The 22,467-nt window shown below is 49.5% G+C and overlaps 1 protein-coding gene across 7 annotated transcripts in view; it reads right to left on the minus strand.

Annotated features, from left to right (window-relative positions):
* Positions 1–20,599, minus strand: part of FBXL19 (F-box and leucine rich repeat protein 19) — a 38,811-nt gene extending 18,212 nt beyond the window's left edge. Inside the window, exons 1-9 of one of the 7 annotated variants that reach the window (XM_060281777.2) lie at positions 19,263–20,599; positions 19,008–19,058; positions 12,353–12,557; positions 9,898–10,041; positions 9,707–9,793; positions 6,938–7,153; positions 5,651–5,683; positions 4,491–4,631; positions 594–1,321 (exon numbers count right to left, since the gene is read on the minus strand). In XM_060281777.2, coding sequence (XP_060137760.1) covers positions 594–1,321; positions 4,491–4,631; positions 5,651–5,683; positions 6,938–7,153; positions 9,707–9,793; positions 9,898–10,041; positions 12,353–12,526 — 1,523 coding nt within the window. In that variant the 5' untranslated portion in view covers positions 12,527–12,557; positions 19,008–19,058; positions 19,263–20,599. Of the gene's footprint in view, positions 1–593; positions 1,322–4,490; positions 4,632–5,650; positions 5,684–6,937; positions 7,154–9,706; positions 9,794–9,897; positions 10,158–12,352; positions 12,558–17,753; positions 18,144–19,007 lie in introns of those variants that run through there. The other 6 variants (XM_088654561.1, XM_088654564.1, XM_088654562.1 and 3 more) reach the window with 6 other exon arrangements.
* Between the last annotated feature and the right edge of the window lie 1,868 nt (positions 20,600–22,467).

The raw sequence follows: 22,467 nt of genomic DNA on the forward strand, positions 1-22,467 counted from the left end.
TAGTCTGCATCGTGATATCCATTTCATAACTTTTGAACTGGCAATACATCACAAAGCACGTTATGTGTGTATGTGTGCTATGCAAAAATCACAATTCGGGGGATACCGTGAAGCCAGCCAACAAGTCTCTCGATTTCTGCACCCCCGGTTATCTCTGCTGGCTCAACTCACAAGAATCACAAGAGCAGGCGCCGGCAAAAATCACAATGCAGGAAAAACCGTGAAGTCAGCCCATACCTCTACATCCTGATTTCAGACATCATGATATATCAGCATATCGTGATGTTTCGCTGCATCACGATGTTGAAAACCAGATTATCGCCCAGCTGAGATCATAGGTGTCACCACCAGCGCTTGTGGCATTCGCACTCCCGTCTCTCCCTGTCACCTCCATTCGCAGGTTACGCAGCTGCTGAATAGGCCCAGTCCCCCACCCTGGGTCTGCCAAACAATATGGCTCTGGGAGGCTTGGGGAACCCAGCAGGAAGCAGCTGTACGAGCGCAACCCAAAACCTGCCCCCCCACTCCCGTGACCTCTCCGGCGCTCCCCGCGCTGCTCCTCCGGGCAAGCCCCCGGCCACCCTGGCACTCACCAACGGCTCCACGTCCGGCACACCCTCATGCAGACGCACAGCTCCCGATAGCTGAGGTATTGGAAGACGGCCAACCAAACGTCCCGCTGCATGATATGGTCGGATCCGCTGTCCAAGGGCAGGGAGTCGGGCTCAGGGCTGTCGGGGGGCGGACGCACTACGTGCCGCTCCAGCTGCAGCAGAGGCTTGGGCGGCGAGGGCACTAGGGGCCAGTTGAGGAACTGAGTCCGCGCCACCATGCGCAGGCCCGTCTGCCCGGCGGGCCGGCCCGCCTTGCGCCCGCCCGCCTGCTGCTTGGCCCGCTCGCTGCCCCGGCTGGTCGGGCGGTGATTGTTCTCTTTCTCCTGAGAGTTCCCCCGAGCTTTTGGCTGCTTGCCGTTGCGCGCCGTCTCCGAGCTGCCGTTGCGCCGCCCGCCCTCCGACGCCGCCTCCTCCTCTTCCTCCTCCTCCTCTTCCTCATCGTCCTCACTGGCGCTGAAGCCCAGGGCGGCCAGGCGCTGGGAGCGGGTGGCTGGGGAGGCGGCTCGGCTTGACACCCCCCCGCTGGAGCCGTCTGAGCCCCGAGAGTCCGTGTCAGAGTCAGAGTCCGAACTGGAGCTCGAGCTGCTGCTGTTCTTCACCCGCTCCAACATCTGGCACATCTGCTTGAAGCGCTCCAACTTTTCCCTCTGGTGGGACTTGTCCGACTGCGTGGAGGGCTCCAGGGGGCCCGGAGGACCCTTCGGCTTCTGGCGGGAAAGGAAAGACCGGTAGTCAAGAGAGTTCGTGCCCTGGGTTGTCTTTCATCTGGATGCCCTCCCTGTTTGCAGGACTACAACTCCCAGGTGTTGCAGGACTACAACTCCCATCATCCCTGACAATTGGTAATGCTGGCTGGGGGCGGGTGTGTCTTGGGAATCCACTCTCTGGAGGGCACCATGATCCCACCCTGCCTGGACCTTTTCATCACATGTTGTCTTGAAAAAGAAGCTGGGATAGCTCAGTTGGTATGAAACTCTGAATCTCAGGATTGGGGGTTCAAGCCCCATGTTGGGCAAAAGATTCCTGCATTGTGGGGAGTTGGACTAAATGACCCTTGTGGTCCTTTCCAATTCTACAATTCTAGGATCTCCCTTCCAGAGGGTGTTTACCAGGACCGGATAAAGACCTTTAGAGGCCCTAAGCCAGGGGTCAGCAACCTTTTTCAGTCGTGGGCCGGTCCACCGTCTCTCAGAGCATGTGGTGGGCCGGACTATATTTTGGGGGAAATAATGAACGAATTCCTATGCCCCACAAATAACCCAGAGATGCATTTTAAATAAAAGCACACATTCTACTCGTGTAAAAACGCCAGGCAGGCCCCACAAATCACCCAGAGATGCATTTTAAGTAAAAGGACACATTCTACTCAGGTAAAAGCATGCTGATTCCCGAACCGTCCGTGGGCTGGATTGAGAAGGCAGTTGGGCCGCATCCGGCCCACAGGCCTTAGGTTGCCTACCCCTGCCCTAAGCACTTAAAAAGATTTTGTTACCCCCATATATATCTAATTCAGAATAGAACCGTATAATAAATTGTTATTGTTTGAAATGAAATAAAACCTACAGTAAGATGATAAATATCTGTTGTTGTTTTTTGTACACTTCCACTTTATTCCATGAAAAAAAAACAATTTAATTACTATCTTACAGCTGAATCTTGTGCTTTAATTAACGTAGATAGATTTTGTCTCAGAATTTGTAAACTGAAAAGTGGAGTTGCTGGCCCATGGTAAATCCAGCAATGGAAAATATCTGTGGTGCCCCCACCCCACCACCTTCTTAATGCCCTAAGCATGTGCTTATTTTGCTTTATGGTCAATCCAGACTTGGTGCTTACCAATGGTAGGGTTGACACATTCGTTTCAAAACAACGGATTCTTACCAGGAGAGAAGATCCCAGCATCCTGCTACCCTAGACATATATGAAATGCAACTCTCAACACTCAAGAGACACAGCCTGGGCTCAGGGCTCCCACGTACAGTCTGCTTGGAATTCCACAACAGAAGACAAGGCAGGAGATGCAAGTGGACTGAATAGAGCATTCCACCAACCCCCAACGTCTCCCAAGATCAATGGAGAGCAAGCCCTTTAAGTCTGGCCTCTACGTGGTCCAGCTGCCTTCGTAATGTCCAGATTAGATGATGGGGAACGCACCCACAAAGTTGGGTGACTATTTAAGGTCTCTAGACAAAACTCCAGATCCAGCTGCACCCCCCTTCAGACAGGAGGCTGATACCACTTTCTCCACAAATCTAACCATGGGGGTTGGGAAAAAGAATCTACTTTGCTGCCGTAGCAGCATCTCTGACCAAGCATTTAGCAGTTTTTGACTGGACGCTGCTTTTCTGCCATGCCCTGCTTTGGAATGTTTCTGTAACGAAACTGTTTCAGACAGTTGCTTGCAGGGCACTTTGGGGAACCTTGTTGTTGGCAGACAAGACAGAAACGTGTTTTTTTAAAAAAAAAAATCAACAAAATTGCCTGGAGACTCACCAAAGCCCAAATCGGGGCATCTTCTGGACAAAGCGGGCAAGTTTGGAAAAACGAGTAGCCAGAGATGTTAAGGTTCAGTAATTTTTTTAAGGAGCATTTTAGTGTTTTCAATATGACGTTACCTGCCTTGTGGCTTTGAGATGGACAGGCTATAAATCAAATAGTGGTAAAGGATCAAGAAACCACGTCGTGTTTGTGAAAATTGAAAACGCCTGTATTCGCAGCTGTATCTCAGTGCCCTTCGCTTGTGTGTATTTGACATCCTGCTAGGAGGGTGCCGGCGTCAGCCTGGGGAGCTGTCCTTTGGCAGGATACCCCCCCTCCCCAAATGGTCAGGTGGGATAATATTCCCTGTCATATGACTGCAGCCCCACCTAGTGGCCAAAGGGAACACAAGCGCAGTCCTTCTGGATCAGATCAATCACACCACAGCGTTCTGTTCTCACATTGACCAACCAGACGACTCCATGAGCAGGGCCTGAGTGCGACAGCAGCAACTCTCTCATTCCTGATCCCCAGTGACTGGTATTCAAAGGTGTACTGCCTCCGATTCTGGAGCCTTATCCTCCATCCATTCGGCTAAACCCCTTTTAAAGCCTCCCAAGTTGGCAGCCACTGCCGCACGCCACTTGGGGCACACATGAAGCCAGCTAGAACGGCAAAAAAAATTGGGGGGGGGGCCAGTGGCTGCTTAGCGACAGTATCAGGCTACACTGTGAAAGCCCCTGGGAAGCTCAGCATGTCCTGCTCCGGCCAGTGCCTGGATGAGAGACCAATGAGGACAATGAATAAATGGAGAATGTGCCTAGCAGAGAATCCCAGTCCACCTTTCCTGAAGGCGGGGTTTTTTCTCCCCCTTTGTGGGATTGTAGCTCAGCGAGAACATATTTTGTATGAGGGGGGGAAGAAAAGGGTCCCTGCTCAGCCCTGAAGCTCACTGGATGACCTTGGGCAGGGTGTCACCTCTCAGCCTAATCTACGTCAAAGGGCTGCTGTGGAGATCAAAAAGGGGGACGGGCCACGTATTGCTGCCGCCTGTTTCCATGGGAAAAGGTGGGATAAAATAAACAAGTACAATTCAGCCTTGAAATGGGAGACGGCTGCTTCCCTTTGTGGCTAGAGATGCTGCCCGGCTCCCTCCTATCTACTGCCTCAGCCAGAACCAAGGACTTGTTCTTCTCTTTTCACCATACGAACTGCTCCTGCTTCCCGAGGAAGGATGCCTCTCTCAGTACCAGGAGCTGCAGAAACCCACTGTCTTCACATCTGTGTTTTCCGGGCTTCCCCAAAGGCCTCCCCTACGTCTGATTGGGCAAGGTTCTTCCTACGTGCCTGAAGGCTGCCAGCCACTCACAGGCGCCCCAGCTAAGCTCCGCCTCTCACCTCTAAGTCGCTGGCGGTGATCTGATTCAAGTGGATGGAGGGGTGGGAGATGGTGCCCTTCACCTCAAAGTCCCCGCTGCCCATGCGGCTCCAGGTCTGCATGGATTGCAACTTGTTCCCATCAGGCTGCTGCTCAGTGGCCTGGAAAGGAGAGGCGCGGGCAGAGAAGAGAGAAAGAGAGACACACACAAAAGTTCAAGTGAGCTAGAGAGAGAGAGGCGTCTTAGGACATGCAAGTGACTTGAGAAAAACGTGCACTGAATTGTGTGAACCTCCGTTTGGAATCTGACACAGCAGCCCCCTGGGTTTATAGGGACATGATTGGGAGCTGGGAGATGGCTCAGGGTTCTGCCCAGTGAAAATGGAGCAGGCTCAGCCTCTGACACTCTAGAGCAGGCATCCCCAAACTTCGGCCCTCCAGATGTTTTGGACTACAATTCCCATCATCCCTGACCATTGGTCCTGTTAGCTAGGGATCATGGGAGTTGTAGGCCAAAACATCTGGAGGGCCGCAGTTTGGGGGTGCCTGCTCTAGAGGATGGAGCAGGAGGAAACGTCAGGGAAGCTGATTGTGGCTAAACGTTAGCAGAAACTTCCTTAACAGCACGAGCTATTTGACAGCAGAAAGACAGCTGCCCCAGGAGGTGGGGGGTGGACTCTTCTTCGCTGGGGGTGTTTTTGAGACCAGGTAGCGGATGAGACCAAAGCTGAGCAATCGGGCATCTGCTTAGCATGCAGAAAGTCCCAACTTCAATCCTCCCACCACCTGCAGGTAAGACTGGGAGATACTCCCTGCCTGGAATCCTAGAAAGCGCCGCTGCCAGTTAGTGCAGATTAAGACTGAACTAGGGCAGACCAATGGTCTGAGCTGGCATGAGGCAGCTTCCTGGGCTAATCCTGTGCGGAGAAGGAGGATGGAATGGAGGTTCTGCGACTGAATGTCGTGCAAAAGCTATGCTGGTGAACAGAGCAGGCGCACGTCTTGCTCAAATGTGCTAGAGAAATACAAAGTGCACTCACGTGCTGGCAAGGAGGTCACTCAACTTTCCACTTCTCTCCGCACAGCCTTCGTGTCCTGGTCCCCCTGCTATCCCCCCGTTATCTTATCCTGGCCTTGCTCCATGAAATCAAGCTGGGCGAGAAAACTCACAAGCACTCACCTTCTTCAAATGCTTTTCCCGCGTGCCTTTTAACTGTAAGAGAGAAGAGAAGACTGTTGGAATTCTGGGCTGCAGTGTCTCTACTTCAGAAGACCCAATAAGGATTTTGAGGGCAAAGGAACGTCTTTGGGAATGAGGACAAGTTGGGAGGGCAGTCCCATCTCTGAGAGGGAAGGAGGTGTAGCAAGTTACTGGGTGTAAAGAAACAAAGAAAAAAGGTGTGATGGGATGTTCTGGAGGAAGGAGCTAGCTCTCTCCTCTGCCCATCCCTCTTAGTGTGGTCAGCAGAGGCCAAAACCGTAAGCTTGACCAACAACTCGGGAAGGAGGAGTAAACATGCCTATTTGTGGGGTCCAATGTAAACCACACTTGCAAATGGACAAAGCAGGGCTGACTGTCAGCACCAATCATCGGGTCTGAGAAGCTGCCACCTGATGCCGTGACTGATAGGTGGGCAGCCCTATACACCTGCCCCAAACAGCGTGCTGAGGACAGGCCAGTTCTTGATCTGGTTCTGGGGCTGAAACACATGCCTCATTCCTGCTCTAATATGCCAGAAGGGAATTGGAACTCCTGAATCTCACTCTCAGTAGGAAAGAATAACAGAGCTCAACCTCATGTTACGCAATCTCAGACCTAATTTCAAAAAGCCTCTGCAAGCCACCAGTTCAGATCTCTAGGAACAGCTGTTTGTCCCTCCTCTAGTCCTCACCCCATTGGGTCAAGAGAAAAAAGGGGTGTCAGAAAGAACCTTCCCCCTCGGAGGCAGTATGGCACAGAATCTCAGCTGCTCAGAGACAAAACGGGAAAAGGGTTATTGCCTTCGCACATTGCTCACGGCCTTCCTGGAAGCAGCTGTCTGCCACTGCGAGGAAACGGGATGCTTAGCCAAAATGGACCATTGGTATGATCCAGCTGGAGTCTTCTAGTGGGGTGATCCTAGGAGGCTAGGGGTCCTTCACATTTAGTGGGCTCAGAGACACATTTGGAAATCGGAGGAACCGGCTCCGTGATTTAGATCACCCTTTGACACCTTGCCAATTTAAATCACCTTGATTTGAAATCAAACCATCCCCCACCAAAAGGGGGGAAAGGATCCTGAAAGCCATTGTAAAAAAAGAAAAGAGGGCAGAAAGATAAGAGGGGCTTGGCTGGCACTGAAGGTGGGTCTCAAGGGGGCACTGTGGTGCCCAGAACCACATTGGAGACCCCAGGAGAGGCAGGGGAGGGCCCTGGGTCCCTGGCCAGGCACGCAACTTCCTTCAGACAGAGCCAGCAGCCTCTGACCTTTTTCTTGGGCCCTGTGTCTGGGGGTGGCAGCTCCTTCTCCTTCTTCCGCTTGTGGGCCCCGGCCTGAACCGGGCTTTCCTCCGTGGGCGGCGGGGGCAAAGGCGGCGCCGGTGCTAACTTCTTCTTGTTCTGAGCAGGCTCGTCCGTCAGCTTCCACCGGACGCCGTCCTCGCCGTTGTCGGAACGCCGCTTCCCCGTGCCGTCGCCCGAGTCCTGCGGGGACAAGGAGGGGAGAAGGGCAGGGGCAGTTAGTGGGGAGCCGCAATTCACCTACTTGCAAGATGGAGGGAGGGGAGAAGGAGGAGGAAGAGAGCAAGCGGCCTGCCAGCCGCTTCCTGCTGCACGAAGAAAACAGGGGGATAGTGGGATGGGCTTCGGCAAAAGCGAGAGGACTCTCAAGAGCAGCAGGATACGGGTCCCTTGCATTGGGCACAGACCCGACAGCAGCAGGATCCGGCCACTTGCAGGCGGCTCCACACACGTGGGGAGTTTCATTTTAAACACGGCACGTTGACCTTGAGCATGAACGAACGTAAACATGTTTTTCAGACAGCAGACAAAGAGCCAGACACTGGTTTTGCTCAAGGTCTCCAAAGGAGGATAAAAAAGGAAGGCGGGAAGAACAAGGTTCTTGCATTTCTTGCAGGGTGGATAAAAATCAATCTTTTTTTTATTAAAAAATTAAAAAATCAGATTTTTTAAATAAAATTCTTTTGGAGGAAGAATCTTTCTAAAGATACTTTTCTATTTAAATTACATTATAGTCATTTGTTTTAAGTTTTTCATGTGTGCTAAAACTCAGCCTAAGTTTTTTTTTAATTGTTTAATCGTATCAGTTAACAAACATATGCTATGTTATTGCTTTAGTTAAATAAATTGTTTAAATTATTATTAAGGAAATGATTATTTTTCTCCTTCCAAAAAAGTACAGCAGAAAACTGTCCAAATACTGTATAAAGTTAACTTATTAAACCTCACAATAACGTCATAATTATCTGTATATGTGTTTCTAGTAATAAAACCAAATCAGCAATTTTTTCATATAACTGTAAAAAGTACTCTGAAAATTTATTATTCCAAAAATGAAACCTTCATCTGGTTGTAAATATTAAGATTATACCAGCAAGAATGAGTCTTCATGTAAGAAAATGATTTAAATCAAGTCTTACTGTCTAGTGATTTAAATCGTGATTTAAATCAAATCCACCCTGATTTCTTGTAATCTTTTCGTGCAGAGGCACTTGCAGGGAAGAACTGATGGAAGGCAGGCAGGGGAGACATCACCGTTGTCACACACAGATTCTCCCCTGCAAGCACGGCTGTCTTTTCAAAATGTTGCTTCTCATGGGCAGTTTCCAAAATGGGACATGTGCCCTTTTATATTTATCATCAGCAGAACATCAACCACAACATTCCTTTGCCTCCTGGAGGTACACAGTTGGCTGGGACACGTAGGGAGTGTCATTTTAGGGGCGAAACTTTTTTTCCCCGAATTTCTTCAGTGAGGGGTCTCAATACGTTTCTGTGAGTGAGGAATTCAAATTTTTGTGACGGAATAACATTTAGCTTGGCAAGTCTATGTTTGGTGAAGAAGCACAAAAGTTGCTTTCGGAGAATCAAATAATTTCAATTTGAACTTCTGAACATGTCAGCTAATGCTAAACAAAAATAAAAATAAACAATAAAAATAAAAATAGTATTGATATACAATACTAATATATAATAATTAATATATAATACATTTTAATGATTTCTATGTCTTTTACACACAATTTAGTTTTGCTTCGTAAGTAAAATAAATATTACCATATTTACGCAAATCTAGCGCACCATCAAATCTAATGCGCACCTCCATTTTCAAACCTTGAAACCAAAAAAGTATTTGCTGGCGAATGTAAATGTGCCACCAAATCTAATGCACACCCTAATTTTCACGACATAATTTGGCCAAAAAATTTACCCATTACATTTGAGTAAATACGGTAATTAAACCAGAAGAACTTTTGAATGCCCAAGTCATGTTGCAACTTTTTAACACCCCTCATTTTTGGAATTTGGAAGCTGAAAAAAATAAAACTTGCTCCGAATTGGGACAGGGCCTCTGCTGTACTTAACTTCCTCTTCAGGAGATTTGCATGGATCTCTCCACTTTAAGCTTCCGACAAGCTGTTAGGACCCTTTTACGGGTTAAAAAGTGGAATACCATTTTATAAATACATATCTAGATCCACAAGACCCTGGTTGGGGAGGAGAGATCCGGTTGCATACAGGTGATAATTCACTGGGGAGAAATCTGAGGGCCCAGTGGTTCAGCACCCCCTTTGTCTCTCCTGCCCCCAGAAGCACCCTCCAACACTGCATTCATGAGGTCTGGAAGCATGACTCTACCAAGGCAACAAGCAGCTCCGCTCTCTTTGAGGATGGTGGGCCAGCAGGCCTCGAGAAGAGTTTATTTCCACACGACAACAGGAAATACTGAGTATTCCCTGCACCCAGGGCCCCACAACCATCCGCCCCTGGTTGGGAGGGGGCAAGGGAAGGGAAAGCACAGAAGCTGGGAGCCTAACCTGGATGCGGAAGCAGCTACTTAGGGCAAGGAGCCCAAATGGCAAAATCAGACTGAAAGGATACACACACAAACCTGACCCCGTTATGCCCACCCTCCCCAGCACATACACACACAGCCTCCCCAAGCAAGACTGGCCTGGCTGGGCACGGATGGCCCCCCAGCGCACACTGCACTGCCCAGCAGCCCCATAGACGTACTTTCGTCGATTTGCCTTCTCTCTTGCACTTGGGGCATTCCCAACAGTTTGGAATCTCGTTGTTGATGACCCCTTCGGCCTTTCCCATCTGCAAAAGAGAAAAGTGGGTGACAACATCTGTTAGGCCCAAAGAGTGGGGTTGTTATTGTTGTTTGCAAGAGCGTTCTCTCTCTCTCTCTCCCTCCACCTCACCTTCAAGCAGCCCGGATGCACAATCTCGTTGCAAATGGTGCACTCCATGAGCGACAGGTTGAACTTCTCCTCTTCGCCCTCCACTGTGTCCTCTTTCCCGGCCTCCCCACACACCAGGCACACGGCCGTGTGAGGTAGAACTGGCTGCAACGAGAGAGGGGTGGGAAGTGAGGGGCAGGGGTGGAGGGTAGGGGGCAGGGATGGGGGGTCACTCATGTGAGGCTCCTTCCCACCCCGCAGAAACAGGTTACAACGAGGAACTGCGGAAAAGTCAAGAAATCGACAGTACATTAGATGCGTGCAGCCGCTCTCCCATGCAGCTAAATGAGATTCCTGAAGAAGCATATCTTTGACAATTTCCCAATCCATTGCACCACTGCTCGTGGGAATGCACTGCAATTTTTTCCACCACTGAATGCAACACCCGGTTCTAAACTTTGCATCAAAAGTATTGGTTAAAACGTGTTCTATGCGAATTGGGGTAGCTCAGTTCGTAGAGCATGAGGCTCTTAATCTCAGGGTTGCAGATTCAAGCCCCACGTTGGGTAAAAGGCTCCTGCTTTGCCATGAAGGCTCCCTCGCGGTCCCTTCCAACTCGGCAATTCTATGATTCTGTAATTCTTTCACAAGGAATACAGACCCCACACATATACACACAGTGCTCGGTTCCTGAGCTTTCATAAGAGGGGCAATCACTGACATAACACTTTGAAACACAGGACACGCTACTCTACAAATATTTCAGGGAAAGAATAGCACTCAGCAATTGCTATGGGACCTTCTATGAGACTGGGGGGAAATGATCAGGTGGGAGGCTCCTAGAATAACTACGGCTTGCAGCATCTAAACCGATCAAAGATTACTTTTGCTTCAAATCAAACAAGTCTCCTGCAGCCTATAGAAAGCAGATCTAAAACATGTGGGAAAAAAGAAAAGAAACCCAAATCATGTGATAAACTCAGGTACCGGGCTGCACAATTCCAGGATTGGGAGACGGAGGCATCTTTGAATGCTCACAGATACAAACAAACATATTCCATCCCTGCAAGCAAAAGCTGGCTTGCAAGAAGAACCTGCAGCAGTTCTGCCTGACATGGCAGCTGTTTAGATGCAGAGAGTTCCTTTGCAAAGTTCCTCACTTGCTCACATGATGTGATCTGGTTTTACATGCAACGCTCAGCAGGTTCCAACATGCAGCAAAATAGCTCGAGGGACAGTGCTGACACGTCAGAGAGCAAGCTGAATATGTGAAAGTCCTCCCATGTAGAAATTAATAATAATAATAATAATAATAATAATAATAATAATAATAATAATAATAATGCAAATCCTGCCTGCAGAAAGTAATAAGTCAGCATGTCTGGCAGGACATGCTTTTCAAATCTCTCCCTTCCTAACATACTACTTTTCTATATGTAGGGAGCAGTGTGGTCTTGCACAGATGCAGATATATTTGTAAACATGGAGAATTCCTCCATGCAAAGCCCTCCACCTGCACCCTGAATTATTAAATCCTGGTTAGAACTGTACCCCACAACTTTTTCTACACGTCTGATGTATCCAAGAGTCACAACCAAAGCCAGAAGAGACAGGAACATGCGGCAAGAATGAGGACTTTGAAAAGAGATCCGGCCGGCATTTTTAATGACCTGCCTCAACCCTTGAGAGAACTAGAAGCACGTGAGAGTTTCTGAAGACTCCCACAATGCAGGCTCGACAGCATTTACCTTCACAATCCTAAGGACCAGAAACTTATGCCACATTTAAAATCACAGCACATCTCAAGCAATTAACCCAGAAATCACTTGTCATGTTTCTTTCATGGGCAAAGTTAGAAAATGCACATAATTGGAAACACAGTTCATATTCCACGTTGGATGGTTGATGATCAAAGGTATGGTCTTTGGCTCTTTTAGAGAAATTGACACAACAAAAGTGACGTTGCTGAGGAATCATCTAAGAGCAGTGGTGGCCAAACTTGGCCCTCCAGCTGTTTTGGGGCTACAATTCCCATCATCCCTGACCACTGGTCCTGTTAGCTAGGGATGATGGGAGTTGTAGTCCCAAAACAGCTGGAGGGCCAATTTTGGCTATCACTGATCTAAGTGAGAGGATACCTTTACTGAACTTTAGTGTCCTCGCCTATATGCTAACAGAGGTGACTCCGGACTCTCATATGGCATGGCAGCGCAGTTCATTTTGGAGCAATTAGTCACACACACTTTGAATGCCCCTATTGGATATCCAGTGCCTTACCACTTTGCCATTGGGCTTATTAGTTTTCCCCGTGATAACTTTAATAAAATCAATTTGGTTTGGTTTTTTTGTGCCTCTCGTATCAATCTGCGCCAAACTGCCCCTCTGTTTGCTGTGGTGGAGTCAGGGGACCAGCAGCCCCAAACCCTGGACAGAAACCCACCCTGCAAACCACCCTCCCGGCCGCTTCCCCACTCACCGCCGTGCACTGCCGCTGGAGGCACGACTGCTTCATGCGCCCAGGCCCCCCGAACTTCTTCATGTCCTTGCAGAAGTGGCACTCCCCACACTCCGACCGCAGGCAAGCTTTGCACTTCCGGCACCGCGTCCGCCGCCGGCGAGCTCCAGCCCCCGCCCCTTTGCTGGACGACATTGGCTACGTCCCGCTTCAGCTACTCTCTGGGCTGCAAGGAGAGAGAAAGAAAGAGAGAGGTGCGCAACCAATGAGCGAGCCACGGCTTCCCAAGGCGGGCAGGCAGGCAGGGCAAGGAAAATGGCAGCCGCCGAGGTGAAGAGGAGGGAGGGAAACTGAAACGCAAAAACAAGTGAACCGAGATCCTGGCATAATCGTCATGGGGAAGAAACCATTAAACATGCAATGAGCTGGAAGAAGAAACTGGAGCGGTGGAGACCCTTTGCCCACAGGCCTAGCTAAGACTGCCAAGATTTCCAATGTGGCCTGCAAGGTCATGATGGACACGCCAAGGCCACCTGCCCTACATCTGATGTCATGTAAGGGGCAAGCAAAGATGTGGCTCAGATGAAAAGGAAGGTGCAGACACTGCTGATCAGCCCTGTGCAACAGGGCAGATGCAGAGCGCAGACACCCCTGTCATCAAGGGGTCATGGAATGAAGAGTTCAGGTTAAGACATATTGCACCCATTCAAAGTGAAATCGGGGCAACCCACTACATCAGGATGCCTTGGTGCGACTCCCAGCTTTGGGAAGGGTGAAGAGCATGAGGGGTCCAGCGTCAATATGCACCTGCAGTTTGGCAGATTCAGGGAACTTGGGGTCTGCAGTGGGCCCACAACTCTGAGTCTGTGAAGAACCTTAGCGTCCCAGAGAGGGTGGAACCGCAAAGCAGTGCATCCCATCGCCGTCTAGGCTAGGACAGGTCATGTGACAAACCCGGACACCTTGCAGAACTTTCCAGTCAGGCCTGGTTCTTTGGTGTGAGCAATCAAGAGCCTCATTTTGCAGCTCTCATTTTGCCACAAACGGCATTGCTCAACTTCACCTACAGCAGCCCGTTCTGTGCTATCGCTCTGTTTGTTTGTGTGTGTGTGTGTGTGCACGCACACACACACACGCACACACACAGGATTTTCATCCTTCTCCAAGATCAGGGAAATGCTCCGGACACGCGACACAGAGCTCTTGACATGCTTCTTGTTATAAACAGGAAGCCTGTGTATATGGCCATGGCTTTAGATTTTGTCCGAAACAGAACTGGGAGGGGGGGGAGCACTTCACACCCCTGAGGAGCAAGCCACTTTACTGAAGAAGGGTAAAAAAGGTATATGTGTCTGCAGGCCACAACTGCCGCAAAAACTAAGTTTTCAAAAATGCTCTGCTGTTGAACAAACTACACAGACACACAGACATAACACCCTACAGCTCTCTCAGAAACATCGCACAGCAGGGTAAGGAACCAAGCGATATTACAGTATCAGCACCAAGAATGCAGAGCAAATCAGCCTTTGCCGAATATAACCGCACAGCAAAGTTCAGAAACAGAAACAAAGCTCCCAATCCCACAGAGGAGCCACTTTTGAATCCTCTTTATCTTTCTGTTTCTGTGTCTTTGCACCCTGATCTATATGAACAAATACAGAAAGAAAGCTAGGGCTCTAGTTTATTTATTTCCTTCTCTGGGTTACTTGTTCCAAGACATGATCTTCAGGCACATGAAGCAGCAACCTTGCTAACACTAAGCAGGCTGTGCAGCAACACCTTTTTATAAGCTGTCTTAAGGTCTATCATGGGAGAAAGGCAGGATATAGGGGCAGTAAATTCAAGTGATAAAAGGGGTCCCCATCCAACACAGAGTCTTCTGGTTTGCCTCAGCCTCCGGAGAGTTCTCAATGCAAACCAACTTCCCTCCCCTGTAACAGTTATCACACAAAAATGGGTTGGGAGTCAAAATATCAGAAACCCACAACAATGTTGGGGAGGGGGAAATATCAAGCAGGGAGGGCAACAATTGCCAGAAGCAACCTTGAGCACATTTGTGGTCCAAAACAAAAAGGTTTAGCACCAAAGCTTCCATTTTCATCCCCAATAAAAACTGAGGTGCATGGCAACCTGAGTAAATGACGCAAAATTGAGCAGTTCTCCCCCCCCCACCGCATTATTTATTCTGTTTATGATCATGATAGACAGCAAATATTTCCCTAAGATTCTCTCTCTCCCCCTCCATCCCATCACTGAAAATCCAGCACAGCTCCCTCCTCCCCACTGAGCTGCAACCTTTCAAACTTAGAAACATGGTCCTGATGCTGATTGCACTGTCTAAATGTCAACTTTTGCACATGCCCAATACAATCACAGAATACGCATGGCTCTGGGTGCAATTATACAGCAATAGCCAATAAAGAAGAACAAATCAAAGAACCTTTGCAGTGGGTTTTGGTGTGTTATTGAAGAGAAAGCGCCCAATTAAAAATTTTTTATAGCGGTTGGAGGGTGCGTTTTTAAAGAGAGTAACTCTTCTGAAATGTTTGAAAAAATGTAGTTGTCCCCAGCTGTCAGCAGAGGTGTAAGGGGCATCCAAGGAAATGCCTTGCTGTTCGAGCTGCTGCAATGGCAAGAAAGATGGACTCAGATCCTACCTCTATCAAAGATTCATCATATATCCTTTGGCGCATCACTTTGGCTCAACCACGGGTCCCTCTCTCTCTACAATAAGAGCAACACTGACCCACCTCGCAAGGAAGAGACAGAGAACCCTGCGCAGGTTACAAGCCCAATATTAATGACAAAGCTGTAGCGGAATAAAAAGAAGCTGGATTCTAATAATGCGGCAGCTTAATGGGGACCTTTTAGGTTAGATCAAGGGATGGACTTCACTGCTCTCACTCTTCTACCTGCTCACACCTAAGTCACAAAAGACACTGCGATTTATAGCTGCTTTAATTACAGGTGCCCATGGTGTTGGGATGCAGGTTCTCCCCCATCTACTGTTTCATAGAAGGGGCTGCAAGAAAACAGGTGAGTTCCCCCTCCTAAAGAGACAGGGAGATCAGCAAATGGGAAGGACAGCAGAAGCACCCTAGCTATGGGTAAAGGTAAAGGTAAAGGGACCCCTGGCCATTAGGTCCAGTCGTGGCCGACTCTAGGGTTGTGGCACTCATCTCGTGTTATTGGCCAAGGGAGCCAGCGTACAGCTTCCGGGTCATGTGACCAGCATGACAAAGCCGCTTCTGGCAAACCAGAGCAGAACACAGAAACGCCGGAGCGGTACCTATTTAACTACTTGCACTTTGATGTGCTTTCGAACTGCTAGGTGGGCAGGAGCAGGGACCAAGCAACAGGAGCTCACCCCGTCACGGGGATTTGAACCGCCGACCTTCTGATTGGCAAGCCCTGGGCTCTGTGATTTAACCCACAACACCACTGAGTGATTCTCTGTGTTACTTCTTAACGTGTGGCTGCCAAGGTTGCACTGCTTTAATGTGGTTTACGACAGGAAAGGGGGACCTGTGGCCCTCCAGATGTTGCTGGACTACAACTCCCATCATCCCTGGAAGGCCACAGGTTGCCCACCTCTGGTTTAGAATGAGGCATTTGCAGATTTCATGTCGCTATCCTGAAAGGTGAACCTTCACGAGGAAATACTGCAGGCAGGGCATGAAAAATATTTTTCATGCTTCTAGAAGCCAGTATCTGGTTTAGAAAAAAGAGAAAAGAAGGAAACACCAACGAGTCACTGATTGCGGGTGGGGGAGCAAGTCTAATTCTTGGGAACCAACATGATATCTCAAAAGAAATTTCCCAGTACTGTCTGGAGGCCTGCTTGCCAAGCTGGCGGCTCAGATGTGGAATTGATACAAAAATGATAAACATTCAAACAACAATTACCAGTAGTAAGGGCATGGGATATTTGAGTTCCACCTTCATAAAACAAAGGGAAGAACAACTGTAATGTACAAGGAGCTGCCTGTTAGTATGGATTAGAAGTGGAGTGTTTTTTTGGGGGGGGGGAGGTTGGGATACAGAGGAGGAAAATCACACAGTAATAAACACAAGATGAAAGCAAGGCTGTAGAAAGCTTTTCTATGGGTAGCACTTCCCAAAACATTATTAGTCCCATTGAAATAAAACTACTGTACATGCTTAATCTAAGAGCAACCATTTTCACAGGGCCTTTCTTGAAGCAGGGAGAGATTGAACAGGGGAAAGATGGCAAAGGAGGAGGGTGTTGGCTAGAGGAGGTTGGAAACTCAGAGAACAGAAGCATACCAGAAGCAGAAAGGGAAAGCCAAAAAGGAAAAGGCTACATTTGCATCATTTGCAACTGTCGCAGATGACAATCGTTAATATAACACCATCAACAGGTACATGGCACAGTAATGCAACAAAAAAAGGCAGGTCCCTGCCCTGAGGTGCTTGCAGCTGAAAGACCAAACTCAGAGCCCCCATTGTCTCCTCCGACATCACTACTTAGATCCCAAAGCCTCTGAGAAAAGTTTTTTAAAAACACAAACCCACGGCTGGTTCAGATATACTTCTCTGCTCTTTCTACATGATGTCCAGTAGAACTTCCCTTGCGCCATGACGTCAGCACATCCCTCCATTGGCAGTGAATGATGTGACAGAGCCACTGAGTTGTTAGAGCAGAGGCAAGTTCTTCCAGGCATTACATAGAGGAGGGAGGAGGGAAGCAGAAGCAGAACTGTGTTTTCTGGGCAAGTGCTGTTTTGCGGGTAACGTCCAATTTTGCCCTAAATTCTCACACGGGGGGGGGGGGGAGAGAGAAGCAAAGGAAACATGGGACAAATACAATCAAGGGGAGTTAACACGTTTTTCGGGGACAGGGTCTGTCCCAGTTAGGGAGAAAGGCCTAAAGCATCAAACCAAAAAATTCAAGGAGGAATTAGAGAAGAGAAAGTGGAGGCATCACATTGAATGGCCTCTGCCTGCAATGAACTTACGGTTTATACAGCAGAACACTTCAGTTCCCCAAACTGGAGGGGGAGGGACAGACCTGGGCATGCCCATAACCTTTTGATGTTATTTACTGCAAAACACCATCACTTCATCTTTTCATAGATATATATTTTGTAAATTAGGGCAGGGGGGTGCTATTAGGGATGAGCTGGCAAAGGGGGAGAAACAGGTTAGGTGGCAGAAGGCCTCGGTGAACCTGAATATAAGCCACTTGATCTTGCTGTGCTCTTCCCCCCCACACACACACATCCCACAGTGCCCCCCCTGCAAATAGTCACCAAACACATCCCACAAGCAGCACCCCCGACTTCCTAAGGCCACCCACCGGCCAGCCGCCCCCTCGCCCTCCCAGAGCATGTGGGATCAGGTGGGAGGCAGGCAGGCAGTGGAGAGGGCCGTGGTGTCTATGGGAACTTGGCTGCGATACCTCATCACGCCCCAGCATGGCCTCAGAGCTGACAGGCCCGGTCCTGGCAAGGGATCCCGAACACCTCAGCCTGGCCCTGCACGGTGCCGGCTGCTGGCTCCCCTCGGCTCCTCTCCGCCATCTGCAACCTGCTTGACACATCTCCGCTCTCGCCGCCCCTTTAAAAGCCTCTAAGTCCAGGCAGCTCTCGGGGGCGAGCCTCCTCCGGCAGATCCCTCCGGATCCCGCAGCTCCTCGAGGCGGGAGAGCGGAGCCATCCCGGATCCAGGGCCCCCTGAAATCGGCAGACACGGCCCATCCCCTCCTCTCCTCTCCTCCGCTTCCCTTCCCCTCCCCTCCCTCCCCCAGGGCTTAAAACATGAGAAACACACAGAGAGAGAGAGAGGCAGGAGCGCTTTACGGCCGGCAATTCCTTCCCCTGGAAATCGGAGAGGAGAAACTTTGGTTCCACGCTTGCCCCCGCGCACACACATCCACACACACAGGCACACGACACGCGCGCGCGCCCCGGAGCCACTCCGCTCCTCTCCTCCGCTTCCCCCTGATGCCCGTCAGATGCTGCTGCCCACCCAGAATAGGACCCCCTCTTTCCAGTTTTTTTTTATAAAAAGCAACCCGGCCAAAAAAAAAGGATGCACCCCGGTACCCGCTCGCTCTCACGCCTGCTTTCCTTTTGGGCACAAAATAAATAAATAAAATACCGACGCCCCCCTCCCCACTCCACACAATCCAGCCCAAGGTGACAGCACGTAAGGGTGGGAAAGAGGGAGAATGCCCAAGAAAACAAAAACAACAAAGGAGATGCCGAGAGGAATGGGGAAACTGAGGAAAGCACAATAGTGTACCTTGCATTTGAGGGGGGACCGGGGGAGGGGGAGGCTTAGAAGCTGCAGATCCCACCTTCAACAGATACATTCATGCAACCCGCCTGGTAGCTTAACAGCACTCCCCCCCCCAATCCTCCTTCACTGCATATGAGTTGTTGTGATGTTTTCACATGCTGTGTGCGTTCACACGACCTGCCCTGCATATACAGCTAATGGGGAAAGGGGTTGTTTTGCAAAGCGACTGGGGGTCCTCCTCCAAAGCATCACGTTGGAGGTCGGAGAGGGAGAGCGAATTAATTTTGAATGGGGAGGGGGAGAAGGGAGAAAGTGTTGGCTTCTGGAAAAAAAGGGACATCTATTCCTTGAAAAGCATTCTTTCGCAAAGCCAAGAGAGATTTGGGGCGGGGGGGGGGGCGGAGAGACTTACCTTTGGGAAGCGCATCCAGGCACCAAAGATTCTTCCTCATCCATCAGCAGCCTCCGAAAGAGAAAAGATGCTGTACGTCTTACAATCGCTACACACACCACACACACATATATCTACACAAACACTCACATATCCCAGACAGGCACCAGCCAAATGTGCCTTAGGATGGGAGGAGATTGGAGGTGGGGAGCAGCCCCCCCTTAAAATCCATGAAGGGTTTGGGAGCAGGGAGAGAAGGAGAGATGGGCTACTCACCTGCTGTGTGGCCATGGGGCGGATGGCGATTCTAATACTGGGTTTGTTGTCATGGTGGGCAGTGGAGGGGGGGGGGAGAGAGAGAAGAGATCCAGCCAGTTGTTGAAGGATTTGTGTGTGCGTGCGTCTCTCCCTCGGTCCCCCCCACAAAAATAGGGGGGTGGAGAAGAGTCGGAGGGGCGGGTCGATCTCCCCAAAGAGGCGATTACAGATTCATAGCAGCAGTTTCCCCCAGTCCTCTCACCCCCTCTCTCCTATTCTACCCTCCACGGTTTCCTTCCTTGCCCTTGGGAGAAAACAAGGGGATGATGCGTGAGGAGGCTTCCCTTCCCCCGAACATCTAAAAAATAACAAGGAAAGCTCCCGCTGTAGCACACATCTACTCAAGGACCCCCTGCACCCCTAATTTTGGATGGAGCCTTGGGCATTGCCTATGCGCGGTGCAACCTCCAGTAACCCCCCCCCTCCAGCCCTCCTTGCTTCCTCCTGACTCCTCCTCCTCTTCTGCCCACCACTGAGATTTTCCTTAGTTGCCAGAACACCCACCCTCCCCTTTTCAAATGTAGGCAGACCACTCCCCTCTCTAAGCCCACTCCCCACTCCTTGGGCTTACTGGAGGTGGGAGAAGAAGAGGGGGAGGAGGAAGAGGGGGAGGAGGGGGACTTGCCCCTTGGCTTGTTACTCTAACAACATCTCCATGCACTTTGGAGAGCAGTGGAGGGGGGCTAGGTGAAAGCTTTCCCCAAATGATATTTATGATGCTGATGCTGATCAGCCTTTCCCTTTAAATCAGGGACATAGCTCTGGCCTCACTCTCACACACAGAGCCCAGATGGGAAAGGCCCAGTGCCTTCCTTGGCGATCTCTCAGCCTTCTGCCCCCCTCCGAAGCAATGGAAGGGGGGTTGTTAACCTTGCAAAACCCTTGCTCGTGCAACGGGGTGGGGCCCTCTAGGCGCTCCCCAATGCCAGCCCCCACGCCCTGCAATCCAAGGGGGAAGTGGGAACCTAGTGCCCCCCACCCCACCCTTTTCCTCAAGGGGGCTCTGCGCTGCCCAGCTGTCCCTCCCCCCACATAAGGGAGGGCCTTTAAACCCACCCACCCCCCTCCAAAGGGGCAGGTCGGGGAGTGGGGTTCAGTCGCCCCCACAGCTCCTCGGAAGGGACAGAGCTAGGCCCCACGGTGCTGGTGGAGCCGCCTCCTCCTCCTCCCCCAGCCTCTCTCATCCTCTCCTCTTCCTCCTTCCCTTTCACATTCACTCACTCACACATACTGATACATACACCTCACTCAACGCATACATACACACACACACACAAAACCGTCATGGCGGTCTCGGGAAGGCCAAAAGGGAACACTCGCCGCGCGGGGGCTCATGGGAGAAGTAGTTTTCTCCGCCACCTCAGATACATCCGCCTCTATGGGCACCTGGGGGAAGTTTGGACTACAATGGGGATGGCGGCCAATGCCTCCGCGAAATGCCGGGTGGGGATTGTAGTTTTACTTCCCGCATCGACGCCTTGGGTCCGTTGGTCGCTATAGCCCCCGAAGAGGTGTTTGGACTACAGCTAAGATGGCAGCTTGCGGCTGCTGCGTCCCCAATGCCTCACGGGAAGGGTAGTTTTGCTCACTCATCGGATCAGGCCTGTGTAAGCCTAGTTCTCCGAGAGGTGTTTGGACTCCATTTAAGATGGCCACTGAGGCGAAAGGCATCGTGGGAATGTAGTTCTATCCTCCAGGCCCGTGTCTGGGTATTTCTCAGTGCCTTTATCGTTTGCCTGTAGGTCCTCAAGGAGAAAGCCTGGACTACAACTAATATGGCGGAGTAGGAGGGGAGGGGAAAGAGGTATACTGCCGAACGGAATTGCGGGAGGTGGTGTTATATAGCTCACAGCTAATTGAGTTCTGTTTTTATTAAGTGAATAATTCCCATTTGCCAACATTGCACGTTAGTGGTCTGGAAGGCGAACCAAAATGCAGATTTTTTTTTCATCTACTGTACATAGGATTGCCACTGTTTGAGTACTTTACCTCTGAGCATGTACAGAGTTCCTCTTTCCTCAAGGGTATTAACGTGTGGTTTGTTTTTACCCTCCTTAAAATGAAATAAACAAATAAAACAAATGTAGAGAACCTCTGGGAGAACTCCCGCAATTAAAATGGCCTTGTTACCAAAGGTAAATCTTTTATTCCAGTTTTCAGCTATAGAATTGCAAGCGCAACAGATCGTGAGATGACAGATGATTTCACTTATGTTTCTTTGGAATAATAAAAGACCAAAAATAGAAGCTGTTGCAGTTCACTTATGAAAGAAAAGAGGAAGAATATCAGTGGTATAACTAGTTATATCAATAAAGTAACTAACTGGTTAAAAGAAACAAATTCATAAATACTGCAGCTTAAAGAAACTTTAATAAAAGAACCAATCCATACCACATTTGACATTTGGTTTCAAAGTACTCAAAACAAGACTTTATAATCAGCAATTTCTTATGAATGTGGGACAAGTATGGAATCTGCCTAAGCCCACTGATCTTGCCGCATAAAATTGATATTATATGACCCACAAGGGGATTCAGGTTTAAAATTTCAAATGTAGAAAGAACATGATTTCCCCCACTATGGAATTATTCTAGCAGGTAGCAAGAAGCCAACATATAGGGGAGGTCAAAAGCAAATTTAGTGATTTTAAATCTGTGTTTGGGACTTGAATAATTTCAGATCAGTTCATATGCGACCGATAATCAGTGAAGTGGAGAAAGAACCTTCGATAAATTTATCTCACATAGCAAGAAGCATCTCTCCAAAAAGTGTAGCTTCTTAGATATGGCATGATATCTGCATGATGCCTCCGGGTCCCTTCCAAACCTCTGATTCTGTGTATGTGAAGTTAGAATCTATGAGGTGAAAGCAGCCAGATCTGTTCCTTTGATGAGGTAATGACCTTGGCTGTCCAGTTAAGTACAGCACTGTCATTTACATGTCCCAAGAGGCTGCCATGGAGACAAAGAGGTGAGCTTGTTCCCACCTCACCTTTGCTAGATGATGTTCTCCATCGAGAGAGATTCCTTGGCTGATACTGGAAACCCAAGGACATGTCTTGCTCTGTGCTGAACCCAAAGCTGGGCTTTGGAGCTTCCATGAAAACCTAATGGAGAAGCAAGATCTGTTTGAGTATTAATGCTGTTGAGCCCTTTCATCCTAT

This window comes from Zootoca vivipara, chromosome 12 (genome assembly GCF_965207765.1).
Source record: "Zootoca vivipara chromosome 12, rZooViv2.hap1.1, whole genome shotgun sequence".
Lineage (NCBI taxonomy): Eukaryota > Metazoa > Chordata > Lepidosauria > Squamata > Lacertidae > Zootoca > Zootoca vivipara.